The sequence below is a fragment of the Chiloscyllium plagiosum genome, chromosome 1, assembly GCF_004010195.1.
Source record: "Chiloscyllium plagiosum isolate BGI_BamShark_2017 chromosome 1, ASM401019v2, whole genome shotgun sequence".
Classification (NCBI taxonomy): domain Eukaryota; kingdom Metazoa; phylum Chordata; class Chondrichthyes; order Orectolobiformes; family Hemiscylliidae; genus Chiloscyllium; species Chiloscyllium plagiosum.
In genome coordinates this window covers 138,015,767-138,040,308 of record NC_057710.1, presented here as the reverse complement: position 1 = coordinate 138,040,308, position 24,542 = coordinate 138,015,767, and the positions used below count along the sequence as shown (strand labels likewise).

Genomic DNA, 24,542 nt, shown 5'->3' with positions numbered 1-24,542 from the left:
AAACTACACTGAAATGTCTGTTAGGATTCTGATTTTACCTCTCAAAATGAGAACTAAAAGGAATCAAAGAAAAAGCAACGCTACAAAGTATGTAATTGATAAAGGTCAATGATCATTGCAATTAACTGAAAACAATTATTGCAATTAACTTGTTTTTTTTCATTAAAACAAGCTGCTGTAGCATTATATTTCAAGACAGTTAATTAAAAAGATGCACAACCACGTATTGTATGGATCCCACTGACCATATTCTATTAAATATCTAAGTGTATTTATTAAAACTTACAAAAATACATTTCACAAGACTTCTTTCTCCCTCTCAGCAATTATGCCAAAAATAAAACTCAAGTGCAATCTAACGGTTGCTTATATTAGCTGAATTAAGATAAAAAGTCTGTCATTGATCTAATTCATTATCATTTTGTAAGGTTTTCATTGCCAGACCCCACAGTGTTAGGCTGGAGAGGAATGGTCCTTCATTTGTTCGATATGAAACACTAGGTGTGTGATTTCCAAAGGGCACATTAATGTGAATGTCCAGACTTGTCACTGATGATCGCACAGTTGAGGGGTTCTGAGATGGCAAGGACTCTTCAGACCTTGGGCTGCTGTCAACCACGTGAGTGTGAGGATGATGGGAAGCTTGAGGCTTGTGAGTTTTAGCAGGACTCAATACCATTTTGTTTTGATGATCATCCACTTGTTGTTGAACCAAAGAATTATATTCAGAATGAGAATCTTCATGCATGGTTGCTGATGCCTCAGTCACCCCAACTGAAGGTTGTTCTGGGTCACCATGAAGCTTGTCTAATGGAGAGACTGGCAGCAGTGCAACTTGCATAGCCTGGCTGAGCGGCTCAGAGTCTGGTGATCTTTGCTCTGCAGGCTGTCGATAATTTTCCTCAGAGCTGTCAATCTCTTCATTTCTTACGTCATGGTCTCCATTGTACTTGCAGTGCATTCGCTTGTGTCTGTGCAGCACAGCAGAACGGGTGAAGCACTTGCCACATGTCTCACAATTATATGGCCGTTCACCAGTGTGTGTTCGGACATGGCGACGCAAGTCACCAGAACCTGCAAACCGTTTTCCTGCAAGTTAAAAGAAAGGACATAGGAGTAATTGCTAAGTATACTGTGTTTCTGTAACAACACCAAGGAAAAGGTCTTCTAAAAATGCCAGTGCTTGCTCTATAGTGTTCAATTAATTAACATTAAATACATCCATCGACTGTGTCTGAAAGTATATTTATCTATGAGTCGGATCATAAAACATATTATCCAATCATCTAAGAACCTGCTGATACAGACTGCTGTGGATCATGAAAGAAAGAATGGACATTTGATTGAGAGGTGTTTATCACCCACAGAAGTACATGTCAAGTTTAACGGAAATGGATTAGAAAGAAAAAATGCTTTCTAATAGAATTCCCTTAATGAATTAACCTTGAAGAATTCTCTTCTCTTTTGTTTTGTTGCAGGATCAGACATATACATACCCTCCTATACATTATGAAATATTGACCTAACAGTCTTAGATTCAACCAATTATACGTAGCATAGGACTTCAGACAAATATGTTTTTATAAGTATTCCAGTGCAAATGATCCTGAGGATAGTATTAAAGATGTTGCAATAAGATCACTTTGCAGAAAAATGAAGTAGACTGAAGTATCTGAACGATAAAGATACTCTTTTTTTTAAAATCACATTCATGATATGGACACAGCCTATATTGCTATAAACAATAAACACAGGCCATAAACTAAACATTCCTTACCCGTTGTAAAAATAAAGTACATTATACAAAAAATACAATAACTCTCCAAAACACAAATTCATTGTTTTATGTTTTGGAGATACCTGTGTGTGCCATCAGAATTTAAAATGCAGTACGTTAAGACAACCCCCTTCTTTATCCAGTCAAATCAAACCCTCAATCTCATAATTTATATAGCTCAATACTTTATTATGGCAATAACTAAAATATTCAGCACCACCAGAATCCACATAATTTGTGTGATTCGGTTAATGTCTGATAAAGCTTGCTGAGCTATCAGCAAACCAATGACATTTTACTTGGTTGAAAATATTTCAGAGCGCAAACATTTCTAGATGCTTTAACAATAAACCTACCGCATGTTAAACAATTATATGGCCGCTCTCCTGTATGACGGATTCGGTGTTTAACAAGTTTCCGCTGCATGTTAAAAGACTTTCCGCACTGGTCACAAGTAAACAGTTTATCTGCACTGTGTGTCTTTTTGTGTTCCTTTAAATTACTGAAGTTACTGAAACCTAAAATTTTAACAAATTAGATTTAAAAGATTCATTGCTACATACTGCAACACAAGTATTCAAAGACTTTGATTAGTTTATTAGTATCAAGCAGTGTTGCAAAAAGTATGTCAGTACAGAATCAATACGTAACAGGAAAAGTTGTATGTAAGCTCTTATACTGCTTGTGGGCTAATCTTATTTGATCACCTCAATTAAACCTATCAACCCTTGTATTTTTCAGACATAAGGTGAGATATAAAATCAGAATCCTATAGTGTTACAAGATTTATTTCTTCCATTGTTCAACTAACTGTGCCTTTCTAAATTCCTCTTCAACCTACTCCCAAATGTGAAGCCACTCCTCCCAAAGAAAGGGTATGAAGAGGTTTGCATAGTCCATCAATTTTCTGCACTGAGGAAACGTATGAATGAGAAACAGATGTAGGCCATTTAGTCCCTCGCAATACCCCACCATTCAGTAGAATCATGGCTACACTTTTTAAGGTTTGAATTGCACATTTTGGTTTGCCCCTTAGATTTCTGTTTGGTAAGGGAATCAATGTACACCACTTTATAAATAGTAAAGAGTGGTAATTTATTGTTACATGTATTTGTGAAAATACAGGAGAAAGTGAGGACTGCAGATGCTGCAAAGTCAGAGTCGAAAACTGTCGCTCTGGAAAAGCACAGCAGGTCAGGCAGCATCTTAGAAGCATGAGAGTCGATGTTTCCGGCATTAGCCCTTCATCAGGAATGTGAAAATACAGTAAAATGTGTATAAGTTGCCGTAGTCCGGCACCATTTTAAATACATAAATTATAAACAAATTTAATGCATACAAAGTTAAGGCAACTTTTATTTTTGGTTCCAAACACAGCTTTTTGATTTCATAAGTGGCTACGGGACACCACTTTACTGCACAGCTGTTAAATATTCAGTGGCCCCACCTCCATCTCTTTCTGAGGCCCTGAGTTCCAAAGTCGGCCATTCCTCAGAAAAACATTCTCTTCATATCTGTCCTAAAAAGGACAACCCTTAAATTTAAAACAGTGCCTCAATGATCTGGACTCATCCACAAAAAGAAGCACCCTTTCTATTTCCACCTGGTCAAGACAATTCAGAGTCTTATATACTTGAATCAAATCACATCTCACTCTTCTAAATTCCAGTGAAAACAAACAAGTCTGCCTTGAGATTTACAACTCTGATCTTCCACAAAGCTAGTTACTGTTTGCCGGAGTCATGAAGGCAGGAAGGGAAGAGGTCAGGCATGTGTCCAGTGGCAAGATCAAAAATAAAATCAAGAAAGCCATACAGGTGAGTTAGTGCTTTTCTCAGAGAGAGAGAGAGAGAGAGAGAGAGATTGGTTGACAAGGAGAAGCTCCTCTGTTTGTACTGCTGAGCTGTAGAATGGTTTATTGATAGGTATGGAAGCACAAGGAATAAGAACAGGAAAGTCATGACACACGAAATGACTAACATTGTCAGACTGATTGCAGTAATTGGCCAACTGAATAACATGTTTGGTAGTTTGTTCAAAACAAATGTCACCTGAAGTCTAAGTGAAATGTGAACAGCCTTGACTTTTCACTTGCGACTTGAGTTGTAACCCAGCCCAAAATATTAATTGAAAAAGCCTCATACATTTGAAGGATACAAGATATGAGGGTAGTGTCCAGGGATATGTGGCTGAGCACAAAGGCTTACATGGGACATGGGTTACAACCACAACAGTTGGTCTTTTGAAGTTGATCCATGCTGACCACCTGACTTTAAAATATGGTGCCTGAATGTTGGAACCCCACTGGTTCCTGAGAAGGACAGAACTTCTTGCCCCAAAATGTGGTGTTTTACCCACTGGCGAATACGTAATAAACTGAGAAGATGTAATTGTGTGGGAAAGCCAGACCTGTGCACCAATGTCCCTCCTGCTTTTACACCTACCTCAGTACATAGTCTAAAATAAGAGAACTCTGTCCAGCATGACTAAAAACAGGCACAGCAGTACCAATTTCCTTTTGACTTAATAGTTACAGAGGTTTTGAAGCCAAAATAATGAACCGAGATTGACCCCCATCTCTGCCTTCTACAATGGATTTTGGTGTAAAGGTCAGAATTTATACATTAACTGCTTACATAGGAACAGAAATGAAATACTTCAAACACAAACCTCGACCACAAATGTCACAGAGATGAGGTTTTTGACCTGTGTGAATAACAATATGGCGTTGCACATCACCAGATGCAGCAAACCTGAAATAAAGAAGAAGACCTTAGAAAAAGAACAAATTTTGCATTTCTTTGTAAAACAAAGGACTATTTCAACTTTCAAAATACTATTCACTCTCCTGAAGCTAGTGACTCTTTCTCCTTCTAAAAACATTCATGTAATCAAAAACACCAGGGTAAAATTACAAACTACTCATCACAGCTGTGCGTACCATTCAATCTGATCATCTCATTCTGCCTGTAGCTCAGAAATATTACACCATTAAATCACATTCATAGATTTAAAAATGTTTTCACTCTTTTCTTCTTCACTTACGCTCTGCATGATAATGACAATCATTTTCTAAGATACTGCACACTCTGAATAAATCATGGCCTGATTGCCTGGAGAGCTTTGAAAAAATATCTATCCTTATATTCGGGATTTACCAAACTCAGGACTCTCGGCATCTCCATTTATTGTCAACCCAACTTAGCAACCCGCCTACCTATCACAGCCTGATCCAACCAGACACAATCAGCTGAACATATGGCAGCAGCAGGTACTCAATTAAATGCTTAAAGGGTAATTAGCCCCTGCATTGGACACACAAACACGTGTAAGTAATGTACGGGCCTTCCCACCGTGTCTGGTGGTGGCTCCACAATGGGAGCTGGTAACCTTGATCCTTTTGAGACTGTTGAAGAGCCCACTGATGCAAATGGCAAGGTTGCTGTCTGCCCATATATTGGACTTGCATTGCAAATTGAAATGATAGGAATGGATTACTCTAACAGCGAGAGGGCATTAGAATTTTCATTTGCTCCACTGACGCTGATAGTGGCTGCACAGACTCCCTACTGATCCAACATTACAGCTCTCAACAGTGATCCATCTCAACACTGTCAATGCTTCAGAACTTTTTTAAAAAAATTCAGTCATTGGATGTGGGCACTTTTGGCTGGACCAACATTTATTCTCCATCCCTTATTGCCCTTGAACTACACTGAAGTGGGCCATTATGTCCTGCAGTTGCACTTCCAGAGCTCACTCGCTATAAGAGTGGAATAGCGAATGATTCCCATAAAATGAAACACACATCCGACATCTTGGGGTCAGGACACAGAAATGATCCTGTCATAGGTTCCCAATGGTATAGGAAAATTCAACACAATGTATTCCATGACTGAAGTTAAAAAAAAAAGGTTGCCACAATCACCTTTTGCCACAGATCTCACAAATGTATGGCTTTTCACCAGAGTGTCGTCGTAAATGAGTTTGCAGATTTCCTGCCTGGTAGAAAATAAAGTAGAAATTCAAGTTAATATACTGACATCAACAACTCAGAGATTTGCAAACCCAAACAGGCAATTTCCCACTGTATAAAAATATACATTTATAATTGTCCACATCATTTTTTGATTAAAGCATACTTTATACATGGTCAAGCATGAGGTCAGTCATTGATAGAACTGCCAATCACTTTTAAGATGCAAAAACAGAAATTGCTGGAAAAAATTCAACAGGCCTGGCAGCAGCTGTGCAGAGAAATCAGAGTTAACATTTCGGGTTGTGCGACCCTTCTTCAGAATTTTTAAGATGCTCCTGAGATGCCAGGTCAAGTTTGGAAAAGCTGCCTGCACGCAAGTAGTATGTAATCCACATGAGAGTAGTTTGGGTCAATTATAGGGTTTCTTTAAAACCCTGTTCCCACACTGACACTGAGATTTTCCAGTGAGTAATGTGGGAAAAAGATACTAGCCCCTTGTACCATGGCCAGGCAACAAGGCAGGTTCATGTCAGGAATGGGTATTCGGGATTAACCCTGTAACAGACCACCCTGCAACTGCTTTGGGTCAAGTCAGTGGCTTGTTGGGCTAAGGAGGTTTCAAGATCAAGATAGTCAAATTGTAGCGGTTTGGAAACGGGGCATAGTGCAATGATGTTGGTTCAGTAGCGTTGAGGTAGAGGGTGTTGGGGATTAAGGGGAAATATTGTTGGGAGTGGGGCATCTGTGGTGAGTCAGGGGTTCAGTTTAGTAGCTACTCAGGAGTTAGAGTAGGTTTTTAATCCTCAAACATCTCCTGTATTCTATTAAGCTTAACAAGTGCAGTTCTTCGACATTGACTATATGGGATATTTATGGATGGTTGCAGATACAGAGGAATTGACTATCAAAGTTTTCAATTTCTTGGAAAATTTCCTCAGTCAGCTCTGTCAGGAATTTCGCATAGTCTGGCACACAACTCCAGTGTATGCTGCAGAAAAGACAACCTGCCATTGGAATTTCTGGGTCATAATGATCAAATCCCATCAATATTTTTAAGAAGATTCAAATGGCTGTAATTAGCCAGGCAACTTCTCTACCGTGACAGTGAGGTCAGAAGTTGAAAGTTTGAATGCTTTTCTTCTAAATGTTGAGAATAACCTAGATGTAATCCATTATTTTTGAACACCATAAGAAGTAAGAAAGTAAGCCATTCATTCCATCAAGTCTGTTCCTCAATTCCACTTTACTGCCTTTTCCCCTTAATCACTGATTCACTGCCCGATTAACATCTGAATTCTGAATGAGACGGTAAGACAACAGGAGCAGAAATAGACCATTCAGCCCATGGAGTCTGTCTTGAGCTTTCAGCATGACAGTAAACAAAAGAAATACAAATATACATATTGCTCAAAGAAATGGTTAGATTGGATTCAATTGTTTCTCTAACTGACAAAAAAAATTAGATATCTTCGATTGGAGTGCATCAAGAATTAGGTCATGACTGGAAAATAAAGAAGTTTAGCTATTACTGATAGTTGGGGAAGGTGTCGAGAAATATTGAGCAGAACTATGAAGACACTATTTGAGAGATGTCAAGTATGGGAAGATGAATTCACAATTATCAGATACCCAACATTCTGGGCTGTCATGGTACCAGCAAACAAGAAGTTAAAATAGCTTTCCACTGACCATGAAAGTGGATGCAGGTGTAAGGCAAGAATCTTTCTTAGATGATGGAATAATAGAACGTGTAAAATTCACTCATCCATGTTGTTATGGCTTGAAATCTGTTAATTTGGTGTATTTATAGTAATAAAATGATGGGAAGCACTGCTAAGGATAATATAATTGTGGTGCTGAAGAACCAATATAACCATGGCGACAGAATGGTTAGAATAAATTGAGGAGAGTTAAATGTATTTTGTGAGCTCCACGGTGTTATTCTGCTGCAATCTATTGACAGGATGTATGTAGAGATCAAAGTTAGAATTAATATAAATGGCTGATTGAGACTTTACGTGCTTTATCATCCTGGAACAGGGAAATGTGGTGTAATTGAGCATATGTACTCAGTTGTGAGGTACAATGTCTCAATAAAGACATGACCTTGTAATGCCTCAGCTCTGAATTCCCAATATGAACCACTTTCCTTTTTCAATCTGAATTTAGGAGCCGACCCGTACCTCACTTCTGGTGAGGATCTTTCCTTTATGCCCAAAGACTTGAGCAAGGTGACTGTTACCTGTACTGGCCAGTATTCTGATGATAATAAATGCATTTGGCCAACTTCCAGTTTTCATAAGCTGATTGTAGTGACTGGAACAATTTCCATATTCAGTTCTTTGTAGTTTAGCCTGAAATATCAGCAATGGCTAGCTTTGTTGTGAACTGTATCAGGCTAGTTTCTCCTGTAACAGCTACTTGATCAGAATGAAACTGAGTAACCACGGGGTGCCATGAACATCTTTCAACAAGCTTGGAGTGGTAACGTCTCCCTGTTTACAATAAAATCCTAGGCGAACCACCTTCTCCAAACATGCACCAAATGGTGATGTAGGTTCCTGGGTTAACTTTGACAAACATTTCTGGAGGGATCCTGGCCACAAAGAACAGTATTCATGTTGGAACCATTATCTTGGTATTTCAAAGTAATATTAACTGTGGCACATTTCATTCACAATCTGAAGTTAGTCACAATGAGGAGCCAATTCCGCATTAAGGCAAATCCTTGATATAGTTCAGAACCTCGAGGCAACTTTCCACAGACTTTATTCAAAGGGAAAAAAGCCACTTAAACGGTAATGCATTAATGCTCACTGTGATAATGTTTTCTTTTAGACTCCAAATCATAAGAAATTTAGTGGCTTTAATTAATAATAAATCCTGCATATCTAAAGCATTGGATGCTTTTTGAAATTTGTTTCTTACTGTGAACAACAGAAAATAAAGCATAAATAAAGAGACTAAAATACATTCTAGTTTCTGCAACAGAGAAGCTGTTGAGGTGAAAAATCCCAGCAAAGAATTAGATTAGATTAGATACCCTACAGTAAGAAAACAAGCCCTTCGGCCCAACAACTCCACACCAACCCTCCAAAGAGCAACCCACCCAGACCCATTCCCCTATCCTATATTTACTCCTGACTCCGTGTGGGCGGCACGGTGGCACAGTGGTTAGCACTGCTGCCTCACAGTAATGTACCTAACACTATGGGCAATTTAGCATGGCCAATTCACCTGGCCTGTACATCTTTGGATTGTGGGAGGAAACTGGAACACCTGGAGGAAACCCACGCAGACAAGGGGAGAATGTGCCAACTCCACACAGACAGTCGACGGAGGCAGGAATCGAACCCGGGTCCCTGGCACTGTGAGGCAGCAGTGCTAACCACTGAGCCACCATGCCGCCCACTAAGGCTCATAAACATAACAGTTTAAAACATGTTATGAAGTGAGATGCTGATTTTATGTCAGGACATAAAGGCAAAGTGCATTAATTGAACTGGGAATACCAGTCATAACAATGGCTCTAACTATTCATCTTACTATGTAAGAAAGAGCTTGCATCAAGCTTTGTCTCATCTCATATTTATTTGGTCTATCTGCGGAAATTGAAGGGGTACAAGCAAAAGACATGGGGTTGAATTTTCCCAGTTTTGTTGGCAAATGGTCATTTGTGGGGAGATTCATGGTGAGTGGTCCAGCATGGTTCATGTTGACTTTTATCAAACAATTGTTTGCTCTTCAGCTCCTTAGTCATGCAACTGACCTCTCTGGTATCTGGCTTCTGCGATTGTGCAGCAGGACGGGCAAAACTCTTATAGCATCACAGTCTATAACAGACCACGTTCTGACATACGTACAGGTCAGTGTGCAAGGATAGTAGCCCTGTGCAGCAATGAAACCTCTGGCATCTGTTTGTGAACCGGCAAACACAGGTGGTTGACCTGTGGTCACATCAGTTTCTCAGAGACGACAAGGATTCAATTGTTATAAGCAATGGAATGGTCAAGCTTTTGAGGCCAAGCTTTGTAGGGTGCATTGTCAGTCAATGTTTAGGCTGCACATGTAGTGCAGAGGCAGACGCATGATATCACTGCACCTATGGATGCCTGACAGCCACCAAGCAGAGCATCACATCATGAACAATATCCCTGCAGACAAATAAATAAACCTACTCCATCCACTGTGAATGCTTTAGCATCCATTTTGCTTGCTTATTGAGCAGTTGGAAGTTTGGTCAAAGGTGGCATGCTTGTGCTTTTGTGAGGGTCTGCCCAATAGTCAGAATTAGCCCAAAGCTTCACATTTCGTTTTGCATTGCTACCTCTGTCAAGCCCATCAGCTTTCAGGCTGTTGTTTCGAAAGCAGGAATGGTTGTGTGGTGAGGCTGGTGGTCCGACAATGCCTGGTTGTGTGAATGATTTGGTTGTGTGAAGGATGGATGGAGGAGAATGGTGTCCAGGGAACGTGCGGGGAAATGGTGGGGGAATGGCACAGCTGAGTGTGGGCACAGAGATGCAAGCTGTGAGCTGTGGCACTAGGTAACTACTTTAACATACCGGTCAGGAATCTGTGCTGTTGGGTTTCTGAGGGAAGGAAAGCAAGGATAGAGAGCTGCACAGAAATTAAGTGACATTCGCTATTAATGAGACGCAAACACAAGGTAGTCATTGCTCATTAGAAAGGTTCAGAACTTCCTGCCTAAACAGCAAGGGGGGAAATAAAAATCAGCAAATCTTTTCTCAACATTGAGAATCTGTTTCTTATTATTGCCAGTTTTTTCCTCAACTCTCTCACTATTGCCCACATTGTTCAGGGCCTGGGGAAATCCTACCCTTGGAGATCACCATTGTTAAGTCACTGGGTTAAATTATTGAAATCCAAGAAGATATCAATCCAACAAATCCAGCACCACTGACAAGGTGCTAATATTTGGACGCTTCGATTCTATTTTTTTTTAAAACAGCAAACAAAAAGTTTAGAATATCTCTGAATGTACTTCAGAAATAACTTTTACCTGTGAAAAGTGTTTCCCACAGATGTTGCATTCAAACGGTTTTTCTCCTGTTGAAATACAATGAAATACATATATTAAGAAGATAGACAAAATTATTCCTAGTGGACATCAACCTTCTTTGTACATGTGTACTGATTATCTACAATATTAAGCAAATACAGAATTCACAAGCAGTTCTGTACACTACCACAACGTCTGTAGTTCAGTTAATCATTATAAAGGCTACTATCTAGCTTCCCTACAAATGAAACCGTGACGTTAGAGTACGTTCTACTCATTTTTACCTGTTTGAACACAATGAAGTTACTGACCGCATAATTAATAGCGGTCTTGGGATTCTACCAAATCAGAACATTGGTGTTCTTCTGTAGCTTTACTTAAAAATATCTTTACAACATTGAGCAGATTAAAATAATCTATCTTCATATAGTTTGTACTCATTATATTTCCATATTCTTTTTACATATGTAAGTGTGAAAGATTTACTTGGGGTAAATGGATTCATCTAAAGTAGATGAAACAGTCCTCTTGAAACAATTTCCCTGTCAGCTAAATGGGCTGAAAATTGGTTCAGGTTGTGGAGTTTCAGAACTCTGCTGCACAAACCACATGAAATCCTCAGGACAGCCAGTGCTGTCAGGCACTACCTGCTCAACCAGTGTTTGCAGATGATAGCATTGAAGCAACCCACGATGTTAGCAGCCTGTGGTGGTTTTGTTGCTGAGAAAAAAATCAATGTGGTTGTGCTACGTAAGTGAATTTTCTTTAGCCCTAAGGAGTAAATTTTCTAAGCAGTTGCATTTGTGTTTGACCACTTTGCCAATAGAGTTATAGAGACGTACAGCACAGAAACAGACCCTTCAGTCCAACCCGTCCATGCTGACCAGATATCCGAACCTAATCTGGTCCCATTTGCCAGTACTTGGCCCATATCTCTCTAAACCATTTCCATTCATATACCCATCTAGATGCCTTTTAAATGTTCTAATTGTATGAGCCTCCACCACTTTCTCTGGCAGCCCATTCCATACACACACCACCCACTGTGTGAAAATTATGTCCCTTTGGTCCCTTTTAAATCTTTCTCCTCTTACTTTAAACCTATGCCCTCTAGTTCTGAACTCCCCCACCACAGTGAAAAGACCTTGTCTATTTATCCTATCCACGCCCCTCATGATTTTACATACTTTGATAAGGTTACCCCTCGGCCTCCGACGTTCCAAGGAAAACAGCCCCAGGTTATTCAGCCTCTCCCTATAGCTCAAATCCTCCAACTCTGGCAACATCCTTGTAAATCTTTTCTGAACCCTTTCAAGTTTCACAACATCCTTCTAATACGAGGGAGACCAGAACTGCACATCATATTCCAAAAGTAGCCTAACCATGACTCCACTTCAAAATTAATTTATGAATATTGCATACATATCATTACATACATTTATTATATACAGTCCTGGTCACCCCATTACGGGAAGGATGTGGACATACTGGAAAAGATGCAGAGGAGATTTATCAGGATGTTGCCTGGTCTGGAGGGAAGGTCTTATGAGGAAAGGCTGAGGGCCTTGGTTCTGTTCTCAATGGAGAGAAGAAGGCTAAGAGGGGATTTAATAGAAACATATAATATGATCAGAAGAATAGATAGATAGAGACATACAATATGATCAGTGGAATAGATAGATAGAGACATACAATATGATCAGAGGAATAGATAGATAGATAGATCCTTTCTTAGATATAGGGTCCAAAACTGCTCACAAAATCCCAAATGCAGTCCAACCAGATCCTTATACAGCTTCAGCTGTACATCTTTGCTCTGGTATTCTGTTGAAATGAATGCTAACATTGCATTTGCCTTTCTAACTGCCAAGTGAACCTGCATGTTAACCTTAAGACAATCCTGAACCAGGAATCCCAAGTCCATTTGTGCTTCAGATTTCCAAAGTCTTTCTCCATTTAGAAAATAGTCTACATTTCTATTCTTTCTAACCAAATGCATAACATCACTTTTCCACATTGCATTTCTTCATTGCCCACTAGCCTGTCCAAGTCCTTCTGCAGCCTCCTTGCTTCCTCAACACTTCCTGCCCACCACCTATCTTTGTGTCACCTGCATGTAAGTGTTTCATGTCCTAAAGTACACCTTTCTCCTTCTGTATTCAAGCTCCCAGTAAAACAGTATTTACCACTTCACTATCTGAACTGGTCCTGGTATCACATACCCATGTCTTGGAAAAGCTGTGGCAGAAAGTGGGAAGACAGTGTCCACTAAGGAAGGTTGCATAAGAAATGATGTGATATGTTGGGGAGAATTAGCCTTTAGCAAATAAATAGCAAGTCAAGCATAAAGACCAAAATGGAGTATTCCCAACACTTACTATACCTGTATGGGAACGTCTGTGTAGTTCAAGATTGCTCGGGTGTTTAAAAGTTTTTCCACATAGTTCACAACAATATTGCTTCTGTGACTGACAAAACTGAGACTGAACATTTGAGTTATTTAAAGACTGATCAAGAACTTCCTCAGAATCTCCAGTAGCTCCATGGTCAACCGGTCCTAGATCACTTTCTCTCAAAGGTGAGTCAGTCAGTTTTACTTGTTCCTGATCCTTCTCCCCAGCACAATTGCCTTGTCCTAAGTTCTCTTTGGGGAGCTCCCTTGAACTGTGTCCATTTACTTTCTCAGCTTCGGATATTTCATTCACTTTAGGGAGCACAGAAGGTGCCTCGAGCAGTTTCTTGGGCCACAAATAATCATACTTCTTCAGAGGGACTTTCTTTTTCACGTGAAGCAATTGTCTCATTGGTTGAGTTTCAATGTCCCCCACACTCTGACTAAAGGACCATCTTTCTTCTGTGTGCATCGTCATGCCTGATGAGGACTGCTCCTGAGCAGCACTGTTGCATTCAGTAGGCTCAAGGGAAGATACATCCTTCGTGGTTACTGCTGTACTTATACCATTGTCGAGGTCCATTCTTCTTTGCTCCCCTTGATTACTATTGAAAAAAGGTGACAGATTTTGTTTGAACATTTCTTTTCCATAACAGTTGTACAATTTAGAAGGCTGTTGAGCATTTTGCCTCATTGGATAATCTGAAGAAGTCCTGTCTGGGAGTCCAGGATTTTGATTCTGCAAAGTTGCTGATATTTCAGCTTGAGAAATCTCTGGCAGTGGTCTAAATAAAAGCCCCAGCTCTTGAGGTTTATGGATATGAGTCTGTATCCCAAATGAGCAGTCATGGTTTATCTCAGTACCATCCGTATTCTCCAGCATATCCTCTGTGTTGGTTGTCAGGGCCCCATGCAGCGAAATACTGCCAACAGCTGACAAGTTGCTGCTATCACCAATGACATTTGCTGAAGCCTTTAGGAAAGTATAGCATAGACTGAGTACATTTGGTACTTGCAAACACTGAGCAATGTCCAACACCGCCTGGACATTTTCATGGCTTAGATCAAGGTGCGAAGTATACATAAAATCCAGAATCTGGCCAATACCACCAATATTTTTAATATCCAAATGGAAGACATCACGACTCTGGCCTGAAGAATTTTGAAATAAGGTCCTGAAAGATTAGAGACAGAACACAAAATTACTTCAAGTTGAAAAGACAAACTTGCAACTCGATGTTACTCACCATAGATCATACAGTGATAGAATCCCTACAGTGTTGAAACAGACCCTTTGGCCCAACAAGGTCACACCGAACCTCCAAAGAGTAACCCATCCAGATCCATTCCCCTACACTATTATCCTATATTTACCCCTTACTAATGCACCTAACCTACACATCCCTGAACACTATGGACAATTTAGCATGGCCAATTCACCTAACCTGCACATCTTTGGATTGTGGGAGGAAACTGGAGCAACCAGAGGAAACCCATTCAGACACAAGGTTTGCGCTGGAATTGAACCCGGATCCCTGACACTGTGAGTCAGCAGTGCTAACCGCTGAGCCATCATGCCGCCCCTCAAATAGTTTTACTAAAAACGAGCCAAAGTATTCGACCCTAAACAGCCACAGCATTTTCTGCAGTAGTGAAAATGTGAAACTTGACACTTTCAGTTCACTCAGTAAATGTAGTTACAGTAAAGCAATTTAAGAATACATTAAAGGCATTCAAGGTAGTTCTCAGCAAGAATATTTTTGTCAACTAATAATTATAACTGGATGATAAAACTCTACTCCCTGGATGTCTTTGGAGATGATTTACCACCAGTGTTAACTAAGTTCTTGGCTGGGGAAACAGTTAGATTAACAATCCAATGGCTTCATCTGATAACTGTGACCAATTGGGAATGGATTTCTCAGGACAGGAGTGAAGGAGGGTGGTGGACTGACAGAGATAATTACCATCAAAGTCAAAATGTACTTTCAAGTACTTTAAAAGTACATTTAAAGCACTTGAAAATGTACATGTAAAATTTAATTAACGATTTCTAGATTATTTAAACAACAATAGCCTTCCCAACAGCTTCTAAACTAAAAATGTGTGGTGCGTTAAATATAATTTGGAACTAAAATGCAAACAGATTGACTTCAAATGTCTGAAGTAATTACGAATAGCTGAGGGTCCAAGCAATATTAGGTGGGTTCTGGCACACTGTAATGTGAATTATAGTGTTAAAGTGAATTGTAGTGTTATAGAACAAAGTTAAATAAGAAAAGTTTGAAACATGCACAATAAAGTAAAGGTTTCTCTTTCAACAATCCAATCAAAGCTCATGGGCAGCTCAAACAGTGCAATTAGGTGTTGTGAGGTGGGGAAAATTTTGTAAGGAGCACCTATAGCACTTAGAGGAAGTTGTTGCTATATGTAAGATTAATAACGTATTATATGCACATAAACAATGCTATGGGTGGACATGACTATTAGCAAAGACTGGTTGAGATGAAAATATAGACTTTCAGCCCTAGTCTAATTCCAGCACAGAATTCAAATTACACGTCATACATAGTTCATACCTACCTAAAGTACTGGCTGAATGCAGCCAGCACGTTCTTATGAGCCTTAAAGCAGACACCCTTCACCACTAACATGCAGTCACACAGGAAGCCTTGGATACGCTGCTCATGAAGCTGCTGTAAGAGATGGCAGCTGTGGTTTCCCAGTACTTCAGCTGCCATACTTTAGCTGACCTAGAACAGGAAAGAAACTCTGACTTAACAGTTTTATAAAATGGTACAGAATCAATCAGTTGGAAGGAACTTGGTTTTATTCATACAACAGGATGGCTCAAACTCAATTTAGACAGAAAGTCACTCATCATGGCTTACAATCACACAAGAGATTTTGCAAATTTAGACCATAAGACATAGGAGCAGAAATTAGTCATTCAGCCCATTGAGTCTGCTCTCCCATTCAATCATGACTGGCACTAAAGCAAAATTATCAACAGATATAGTTTTGCTTTAGTTAAAATGTGCAAGGTTCAAAAAAATTTCTGATGTGCTATTAGCAGGTTACGGTATGCTTTCATCAAAGCACTGGGTAGGAATCACTGGTCAGGACTTCTTGTTGCATTAAATGGACTACATAAATACAAGTTGTTGGAATAAAGGTTGAAAGTTCAAAGATATTACATCCTCCCTGGTTACCGTATGGTTTTATCTTAAAAAAGGTAATTGAGATTTTCATCCAGCACTATTTTCTAAAACTGGATGAAGATGAAGAAAATGGGGAGGAATTAGGTGAACATAAAGAGGATTTGATATTTCTGTAAGAAATTCCAGCTCAGAATACAGGTCGTTCTGCTAGAACACATGTTTCGTTAACGCAAATTCGCTGTAATGCGATTGATTGATTAGGAACACTGTTTCTAAAGTGCATCCTTTTAAAACATGTGTTGGTTGTAACATGATTACATTACCAACACTTTAAGCACTGTTTCTAAAGCATAATTTTTCTATAATGTGGGGCTGCACAAGAATACAACCATTGTGTTGTAGATGAACTACCTGTACATGATCAATTACTTTTGTAACCAAATGATAATGTTTGACTGCAATGAAACTTAATGGTGCTTGAGCTTTAATTTGACTACTTTAATCTAGAAGAATAAGTGTCACCTTACCTTAATTTTGGATTAAAACTTAACTAACCATGGATTGAGCGAGAAATCATAGTTAATTCAATATTCATTACCTGTTTTTCTAAAGACATTTGTTTCAACTTTCAATGTGATTTTAAACAATTATCTCTTTGCCAGAAATACACCATATCTAATATTTTATAATTATGTAAAAATTCATCCACAATTATAATGTTTTGTTCAAAACTCTTTTCACTACTATAACATAATTGTGGGCATGGAGGATTTTATTTCCCTTTATTACAGAATATCCTTCACATTTCTAGATTAAAAAGTAACGTGATTTGAGGATTACCACCTTGCAAGTATTTTTAACCTTCCCAAGTTTAGGCCGAGTAACTCAATTTAATTGCATGAGCAACAGCTTGGATGCTCAAAGACATTACAAAGGACCAATGCATCCTTTCGACGTCATGGTGTCTAGATCTGCTCAGGGGCTCCAGAGGGAGGCAAGCCAGGATTTTGTATAACTGCAACATACTTTCTGCTCTCTTGTACTCCAGTTCTCTAGATATAAGGACAGCATTCCACTGGCTTTCTTGTGGCATACAAATGAGAAACAAGAGACAATCGGAGTTGAATGATTGAGGTATATGTGGAAAGAAATATCATAGCAAAGAGTGAAATAGTGGTGAGTAGAGTTTTTGAAGAGTTCAGAGGAATGAAATAAGCTGTATAGAGGTCATAGTTAGGGATGTGAAAACACAATTAATTAAGTGAAGTTGTCAATGTGATTATTTTGAAAGAGATTGGGCACACATTTGACTTGATACTGTAAAAGAGTAATCGTGAATAGGCAAACTATTTTACATTGGTTGTAATTTTTACATCCATTTCTTTTCAATAAAAAAAGGGAAAATAAATGTCAGGAGAAATATAAAACAGCAGCAAGATTCACTTTCACATAAGGAATTTCCTCCCTAAGAGTATCATGAGTCTACCTCCAGCATGAGACTGTAGTGTTTCAAGAAGGCAGCTCAGCACCACCTTCTCAAGGGCAACTAAGGATGGGCAATAAATGCCGGCCAGCCAACAAAGCCCACATTCCATAAGTCAATTAAAACATGAAGTTGCTCAAGTACAAGAGCATTCAGCAGTTTCAAATAGCTGAGAAAGGAAAACCCAACTTATATGTAACTTCCCAGCTTGCTGTCCTGAATTACAATTTTTTAGATTAGATTAGATTAGATCACTTAGTGTGGAAACAGGCCCTTCGGCCCAACAAGTCCACACCGCAGTTTCAAATAGCTGAGAAAGGAAAACCCAACTTATATGTAACTTCCCAGCTTGCTGTCCTGAATTACAGTTTTGTACATCTTAACTTTCCAAATGATCAATTCCTAATCTTTACAGTTCCTTTACACTCTTGTGATATTCTGATAAAAATAGAGGCCCATGGTCAATCAACAGGAAAGCAGATAGCAGACATCAAGTACAGTAGCACTTGGAATAACAAAGATGCTTATGGTTTTTGGTCTCTCAGGGAATTAAGGCATTGGAGGAAGTGGGAAAAAGTAATTTATGTCAAACATGAGCCATAATCATACTGAATGTTAGAAGAGACTCAAAAATGTATGTGGTTTACTCCTACTCCTTAGATTGAAGCTGTAATTAGTCCATACATTTGGCACAACATTGAAAAGTTGAGACTAACACCCCTGTAATTTGTTCTATGGTTTATTCTTCAAGCTAGGCAAAAGTGAGGACTGCAGATGCTGGAAACCAAAGTTTAGATCAGAGTGGTGCTGGAAAAGCACAGCAGGTCAGGCAGCATCCGAGGAGCAGGAAAATCGATGTTTCGGGCAAAAGCCCTTCATCAGGAATAGAGGCAGGAAGCCTCCAGGATGGAGAGATAAATAGGGGGGTGGGGCTGGGGTGAAGGTCGCAAAGAATACAATAGGTGAATGGGGTGGGGATGGAGGTGAAATTAAACAACTAAGCAATGTTCCCCATTTTAACACTTAAAATAGCAAACATTGTGTGAGCTTTTCCTGCAGTTTTGGAGGGGAACTAAACTTTTAGGTGTCAGCTGTCTCAAAAATAAGATGATTCAAGTGTGATAGCTCTGGGTGGGAAAAGTGCAGAATGCAGCACCAAAAGATTTAAAATTGGACAGGACAAGGAGGAGTTACTGGAGGTTTTTCAAGAATACGTGAAGATGCTGGATCTAAACAGACTTTGAAAAGTGTGAAGAAATGTCGCAAAGCAGGTTGCTTTAGGTAAGGTAAATTCCAATGTGTTGGGTATATTGAGTGACTACCATCAATGAAAGAACAGGGGAAATGAAATGCACAGCAGACCTGAGTTGGCATAACAGAAGGAACAAAGATTTTATAGACAAGAATTTTGAAGTTAACGTTCCAGAGCAACAGGGTGGTAATAAAGGTTGACAAGAACCAGCGTAGTAGATGTATGGGGCTTTAAGAAGGATGGTGGATATGCTGCAATTTTAAGGATGTGTTGAAGTTTATGGTGGATTCCAGGAAACGATGAACAAAGTGTTGAAAAAGTAAAGACGTGAATGATGATTTTCAGTTGCAGTGGATAAAGAGATAAAGAGTAGAGATGACAAAAATATTTGAAGCGAAGGTTGGTGGTTATGCAGCTGCGTCGGATATGAAGTTTTGTGTCTCAGCTCAGAAAGAAATGGAATATTAAGAGTCAGGAGAAAATTGGGGCAAGCTATGAAAATGCATTCCGTTCTTACTTATACACTGCTTAATTTCTGTTGAAGAATAGAATGTTAAGCTTTGACAATTATTGACATATTTTATACTCCTCATTATTAAGAAAATACTCTCCATGTTATTCATAATTTAGATAGCTGTTTAGTAACACTGGTTTAATATAATACTTAATTGGAAAAATTTAGAAGCGAGAATTATTTGTTATACATTATAAGGAAGTACTGAAATTAAACTAAATCCAATAGTATTAGCATTTCTTTTTAATTTGCAGCTAATAGTTCACATATCTCAAATTGCTAATTGTCAGAGGAAAAGCCGCAATGCTGTTGACTACATTAATGAGAGGAATGCCACATTCCTAAAGATACTAGAATCAAAAACTACATTAAAAATTGACATTTTTAAAAAATATTAAGCATGAAGAGATCAGACCTTGAAATCCATCACAGATAAGTAAGGATAAAGCTTTTTGTATACTGTTAAGGTGCAAAGTAAATGAAAATCGTACAAGTTTTCCACAGAGTTTGACAAATGTAAATGTCTCCTAACATCAGGTGCCAACCTGCCTCTATTTCACAGCTTTGACTGCGGACTGTGGCTCAGAAGAAGCACCGTCTCCCAGATATTTTGAAGCCTTTCACACTCTGTAAGAAGTTTGTCATTTAGATGTCATCTTGAGATCTTTTCTTCTTTCACTTGTTCCATGAACACTTTCTTCAGCCTCGCGACCCTTTTGATACTTAACCTCTCTTGCCCCTCTGTTCTTTAACCTATTCTTTCATTTGTTTAAAACCTTAAACATCTCTAACTTTTGCTAATTCCGATGAATAGTCATCAACCTGAAACATTAACTCTGTTTCTCTCTCTATAGATGCCTGCTGACCTGTCCAGTAATTTACAGTGTGTTTTGCTTTAAAACATTCCATGTCATGAAGAATAACAAAACAAAAAAAAAATCTGGTGGATTAAAATGTTGTTTAATTGCAATTATTGTTAGTGGTGACAGATGGACTAGATCTAGGTTTGTTAGTGCGAAATGACATGTAAAATTGCGACAAGAACTAGCCATTTGGATACAGAACTGGCTCAAAGGTAGAAGACAAAGGGTGGTGGTGGAGAGCTGTTTCTCAGACTGGAGGCATGTGACCAGTGGAGTGCCACAAGGATCAGTGCTGGGTCCACTGCTACATAATTTATATAAATGACAAAAAGATGTGAACTTAACAGGTTTAGTTAATAAGTTTGCAGGTTACACCAAAATTGGAAGTGTAGAGGATAGTGAAAAAGGTTACCTTGAATTACAATGGGATCTTGATCAGATGAACCAATGAGCGGCAGATGGAGTTTAATTTAGATAAATGTGAGGTGTTGTATTTTTGGAAAGCAAGCCTGAGTTGGACTTATACACTAAATGGTAAGGTCCTAGGGAGTGTCGCTGAACAAAGAGACCTTGGAGTGCAGGTTCATAGCTCCTTGAAAGTGGAGTCACAAGTAGATAGGATAGTGAAGAAGGCATTTGGTATGCTTTCGTTTATTGGTCAGAGTTTTGACTACAGGAGTTGGGAGGTCATGATGTGGCTGCACAGGACATTGGTTAGGTCACTTTTGGAAAACTGCATGCAATTCTGGTCTCATTCCTATCGGAAGGATGGTGTGAATCTTGAAAGGGTTCAGAAAAGATTTACAAGGATGTTGCCAGGGTTGGAGGATTTGAGCTATTGGGAGAGGTTGAATAGGCTGGTGCTGTTTTCCCTGGAGCGTTGGAGGTTGAGGGGTGACCTTATAGGGGTTTGTAAAATCATGAGGGACATGGATAGGGTAAATAGACAAGGTATTTTCCCTGCAGTGGGGAAGTGCAGAACTAGAGGGCAAAGATATGTAAGAGACCTAAAAGGTAATGTTTTCACACAGAGGGTGGTGCGTGTATGGAATGAGCTGCCAGAGGAAGTAGTGGAGGCTGGGACAATTGCAACATTTAAAAGGCATATGAATAGGAAGGATTTGGAGGGAAATGGGCTGGGTGCTAGCAGGTGAGACTAGATTGGGTTGGGATATCTGGTCGGCATGGACGAGTTGGACCGAAGGTCTGTTTCCGTGCTATACATCTCTATGACTCTGAGAAGGGCTGCTGTACATAGCTCTGCAATTATCTTGTCTGTATTGACAGCTTCTTTAGTAATCCTGTATTACATTCCCCATCAAAGTTAAATGCTTTAAGTCATACCACCCTTAATCACATCTAGTCGAAAAATTAACAAATTCCGATTGAATACACGAAACACTTAAAGATTAGATTAAATTTCATAAAGTGAATGAAGATTTTTTTTAGAAAAAGCAACAAGATACTATCATAGTACGTTCAAAATTAAAATGAAAAGCTAAGGGTTTTCCATTCTGCTTTCCTCCTGAACAGATTTTCATCCTGCAGTACAGATTATGATCCTCAATCACTCCATCCTTTCTCGCAAAAGCACTGTCAAGCCCAAGGAGAGGGTTTCCAGGACAACAATTAGTAAAAGGGACCCGGGGCCTAGAATGTACGAGCATGGGAGAGGCACAAAGTAACCAGATGGCGGAACGTGCAAACAGGAGGAAGAGGGGAGGCTGTTAGAGGAGAACGACAACCGAACCAACTGATGCTGTGGCTCCTCTGAACCCCTTTCCAGTCGTTTAGGTCACAGTTAAAAGGAGCCATCCTCCTCCGCTGTTTTGGACTGGGCGATACCCATTTGCAACAAACGATTGGAACCTTCCCCGGACCGGGCTGCGTTCCATTCCTGGGCAAGGTTCTTTACCTGATTGTTTACAGATTTCGCTCCCTCGTGTCGCCCGTGCTGCCCTGGCCCCCGGTTTCTGGCATCTCTATTCCCCTTTGACAGTGAGCCCTATAGGAACGCTGCACCCGGAACCTCAGTGATGAGGACATAGGGGAAGAGTCGGAGTGTTGCACCTTGTTCCGGTACCACACGTGTGAGTTCGGGTGCGTTGTGAGGGGTGGGGGACCTGCTTGAGGAGGGCAAAGAGCAGACGGTGCATCCTCGCTGTGCAAGTTTTACGTCCTGTACCGCAGCGAGCGGAATCGAAGGGTAACTCATTCCATTTCAGATTGTTCCTGGTTTTTTTGGTAATGTTGATTCTAGAACTTGTCTGGCTTCCTGCTCTAAGTTGAACAATATTTTTAAGTCGTTTGTAAATGTACTTTAATCGAAACAGGGCCGTCAGGTTTAACAAAACCCACATTCAACAGTGCTGCATTTCTTCAGTAAAGACCCACTGAGGTGTAAGCTGCATTGCTCCCCTCTCCCCACTTGAGTTGTCAACTTTTATTCTATACTTTGCATTACACTCCACCCCACGTGCTTGGTACATGTATTAACATACCTAAAGATGATTTGAGAGTTTCAGTCTCTCTAATGTAATATTTTTTTCTTAACATTTGCAATTAAATAAATGTTTACAATGTTATAGCATCTTTCACAACCTTAAGACAATCCAAAGTACTTTAGGGTCAGTGAAATCCTTTTGAACTATAGTCATTGTTGTAATGTAGCAGTCAATAAGATCAAAATATAAGTCTTAACTGCATGATAACTTTCCTCTTCAAAGTGATCTTTTAGGCTCTCATGGAGAGCAAATGCAACTTTAGTTCAATGTTTAAATTGAAAAATGGCACTGCCAACAGTTTTGGTGAAACTACTAAAAAAGCATGTTCGAGTCTCTAAATTGTCAGAGTAGCATTGGAGAGTTACTGCAGTGTATTTTATAACTAGCACAGACTGCTGCTTCTGTATGTTAGTGGTGAAAGGAGTGAGTGTTAAAAGTGGTGCAACTCAAGTATTCTACTTGTGCTGGATGAGCTCACAATCCCTACCTGAGGCTGCAGTATTTTTCATATTGATTTTAGTCTGTCAGTATTGTGATGGGAAATTGGGTTACATGTTCCTGAATTTGCAATTTCTAATTGCAGTAAATATCCACCCAATCTCTCTCCAAGGTACAAGTGAGGACTGCAGATGTTGGAGATCAGAGTCAAGGTTAGAGTGGTGTTGGAAAAGCACAGCAGGTCAGGCAGCATCTGAGGAGCAGAAAAATCGACATTTCGGGCAAAAGCCCTTCATCAGGAATCTCAATCTCTCTTCAAGTCAGCTCCAAACAATTCTACTCTCATCTGCCCATCAACATAAACCTTCAGCTTCATTATGATGAATGTCTTAACTTGTGATCTGTCAATTGTCTGATGCTATTGACTGTCAAGTGCCTCTATTGAATATTGGGAAGAACAAAGCTATTATATTTGGTTCTTGTCATAGACTATATCCCTCCTGACCACTATCTGAGAGTGAACTCTTGATGCAACCTTGACATCATTTTTAGCTACAAGCTGAATTTCTTTTATTTGTTCATGAGATCTGGGCATTGTTGACTCTGCCTGCCTTTGTTGCCTGTCTATAGTTATAAAGTCGTACAGCATGGAAACAGGCTCTTTTGGTCCAACCAGTCTACGCCTAACATAACCTCAAACTAAACTAGTCCTACCTGCCTTCTACTGGCCCATGTCCCTCCAAACCTTTCTTATTCATGTACTTACACAAATGTATTTTAAACGTTCTGATAATACCCACATCCAGCACTTTTTCAGGAAGTCCATGCCACATGCGAACTACCCTCTCTGTAAAAAAAATTTACCCCTTGTATCTTGTTAACCCGGGAGAAAGTGAGGCCTCCGGATCTTGAAGAGCTTATGCTCGAAATGTTGATTCTCCTGCTCCTCTGAAGCTGCCTGACCAGCTGCGCTTTTCTAGCACCACATTCTCGATTTGTTAACCCAGGTCAGGATGTTGTCCAGGCTTTGCTGCAAAAGGACAAGGATTATATCAGTATTTGAGTTGTCGTCAATTTTGCTTCACATTCTATAATCATCAGTAAACAGTCCTAATTCGATTTTACGATCAAGGGAAAGTCATTATTAAATCAGCTGACG

The 24,542-nt window shown here is 39.5% G+C and overlaps 1 protein-coding gene across 3 annotated transcripts; it reads right to left on the bottom strand.

Annotated features, from left to right (window-relative positions):
- Window positions 1–252: 252 nt before the first annotated feature.
- On the bottom strand, window positions 253–22,645 carry zbtb49 (zinc finger and BTB domain containing 49). Of its 3 annotated transcripts, none has more exons than XM_043698195.1 (8): window positions 22,357–22,645; window positions 15,752–15,921; window positions 13,160–14,343; window positions 10,777–10,823; window positions 5,706–5,779; window positions 4,448–4,530; window positions 2,134–2,295; window positions 253–1,089 (listed from the first exon to the last, which is right to left on the bottom strand). In XM_043698195.1, exons 2-8 carry the CDS (start codon window positions 15,907–15,909, stop codon window positions 398–400), a joined length of 2,400 nt encoding a protein of 799 aa, XP_043554130.1. In that variant the 5' UTR covers window positions 15,910–15,921; window positions 22,357–22,645; the 3' UTR covers window positions 253–397. The 3 variants fall into 3 exon arrangements, with proteins under 3 accessions (XP_043554130.1, XP_043554139.1, XP_043554147.1); XM_043698204.1 differs by lacking the exon at window positions 22,357–22,645 and adding an exon at window positions 20,124–20,685; XM_043698212.1 differs by lacking the exon at window positions 2,134–2,295.
- Between the last annotated feature and the right edge of the window lie 1,897 nt (window positions 22,646–24,542).

Bases quoted from the DNA above. Each gene is read 5' to 3' on its own strand.
- zbtb49 (XM_043698195.1), bottom strand. From the start codon at position 15,909: ATGGCAGCTGAAGTACTGGGAAACCACAGCTGCCATCTCTTACAGCAG. The intron at 14,344-15,751 runs GTAGGTATGAAC...CTAATCTTTCAG, and splicing joins GCATTCAGCCAGTACTTTAG to GACCTTATTTCAAAATTCTT. The intron at 10,824-13,159 runs GTATAGTAAGTG...GTATTTCAACAG, and splicing joins ACACAGACGTTCCCATACAG to GAGAAAAACCGTTTGAATGC.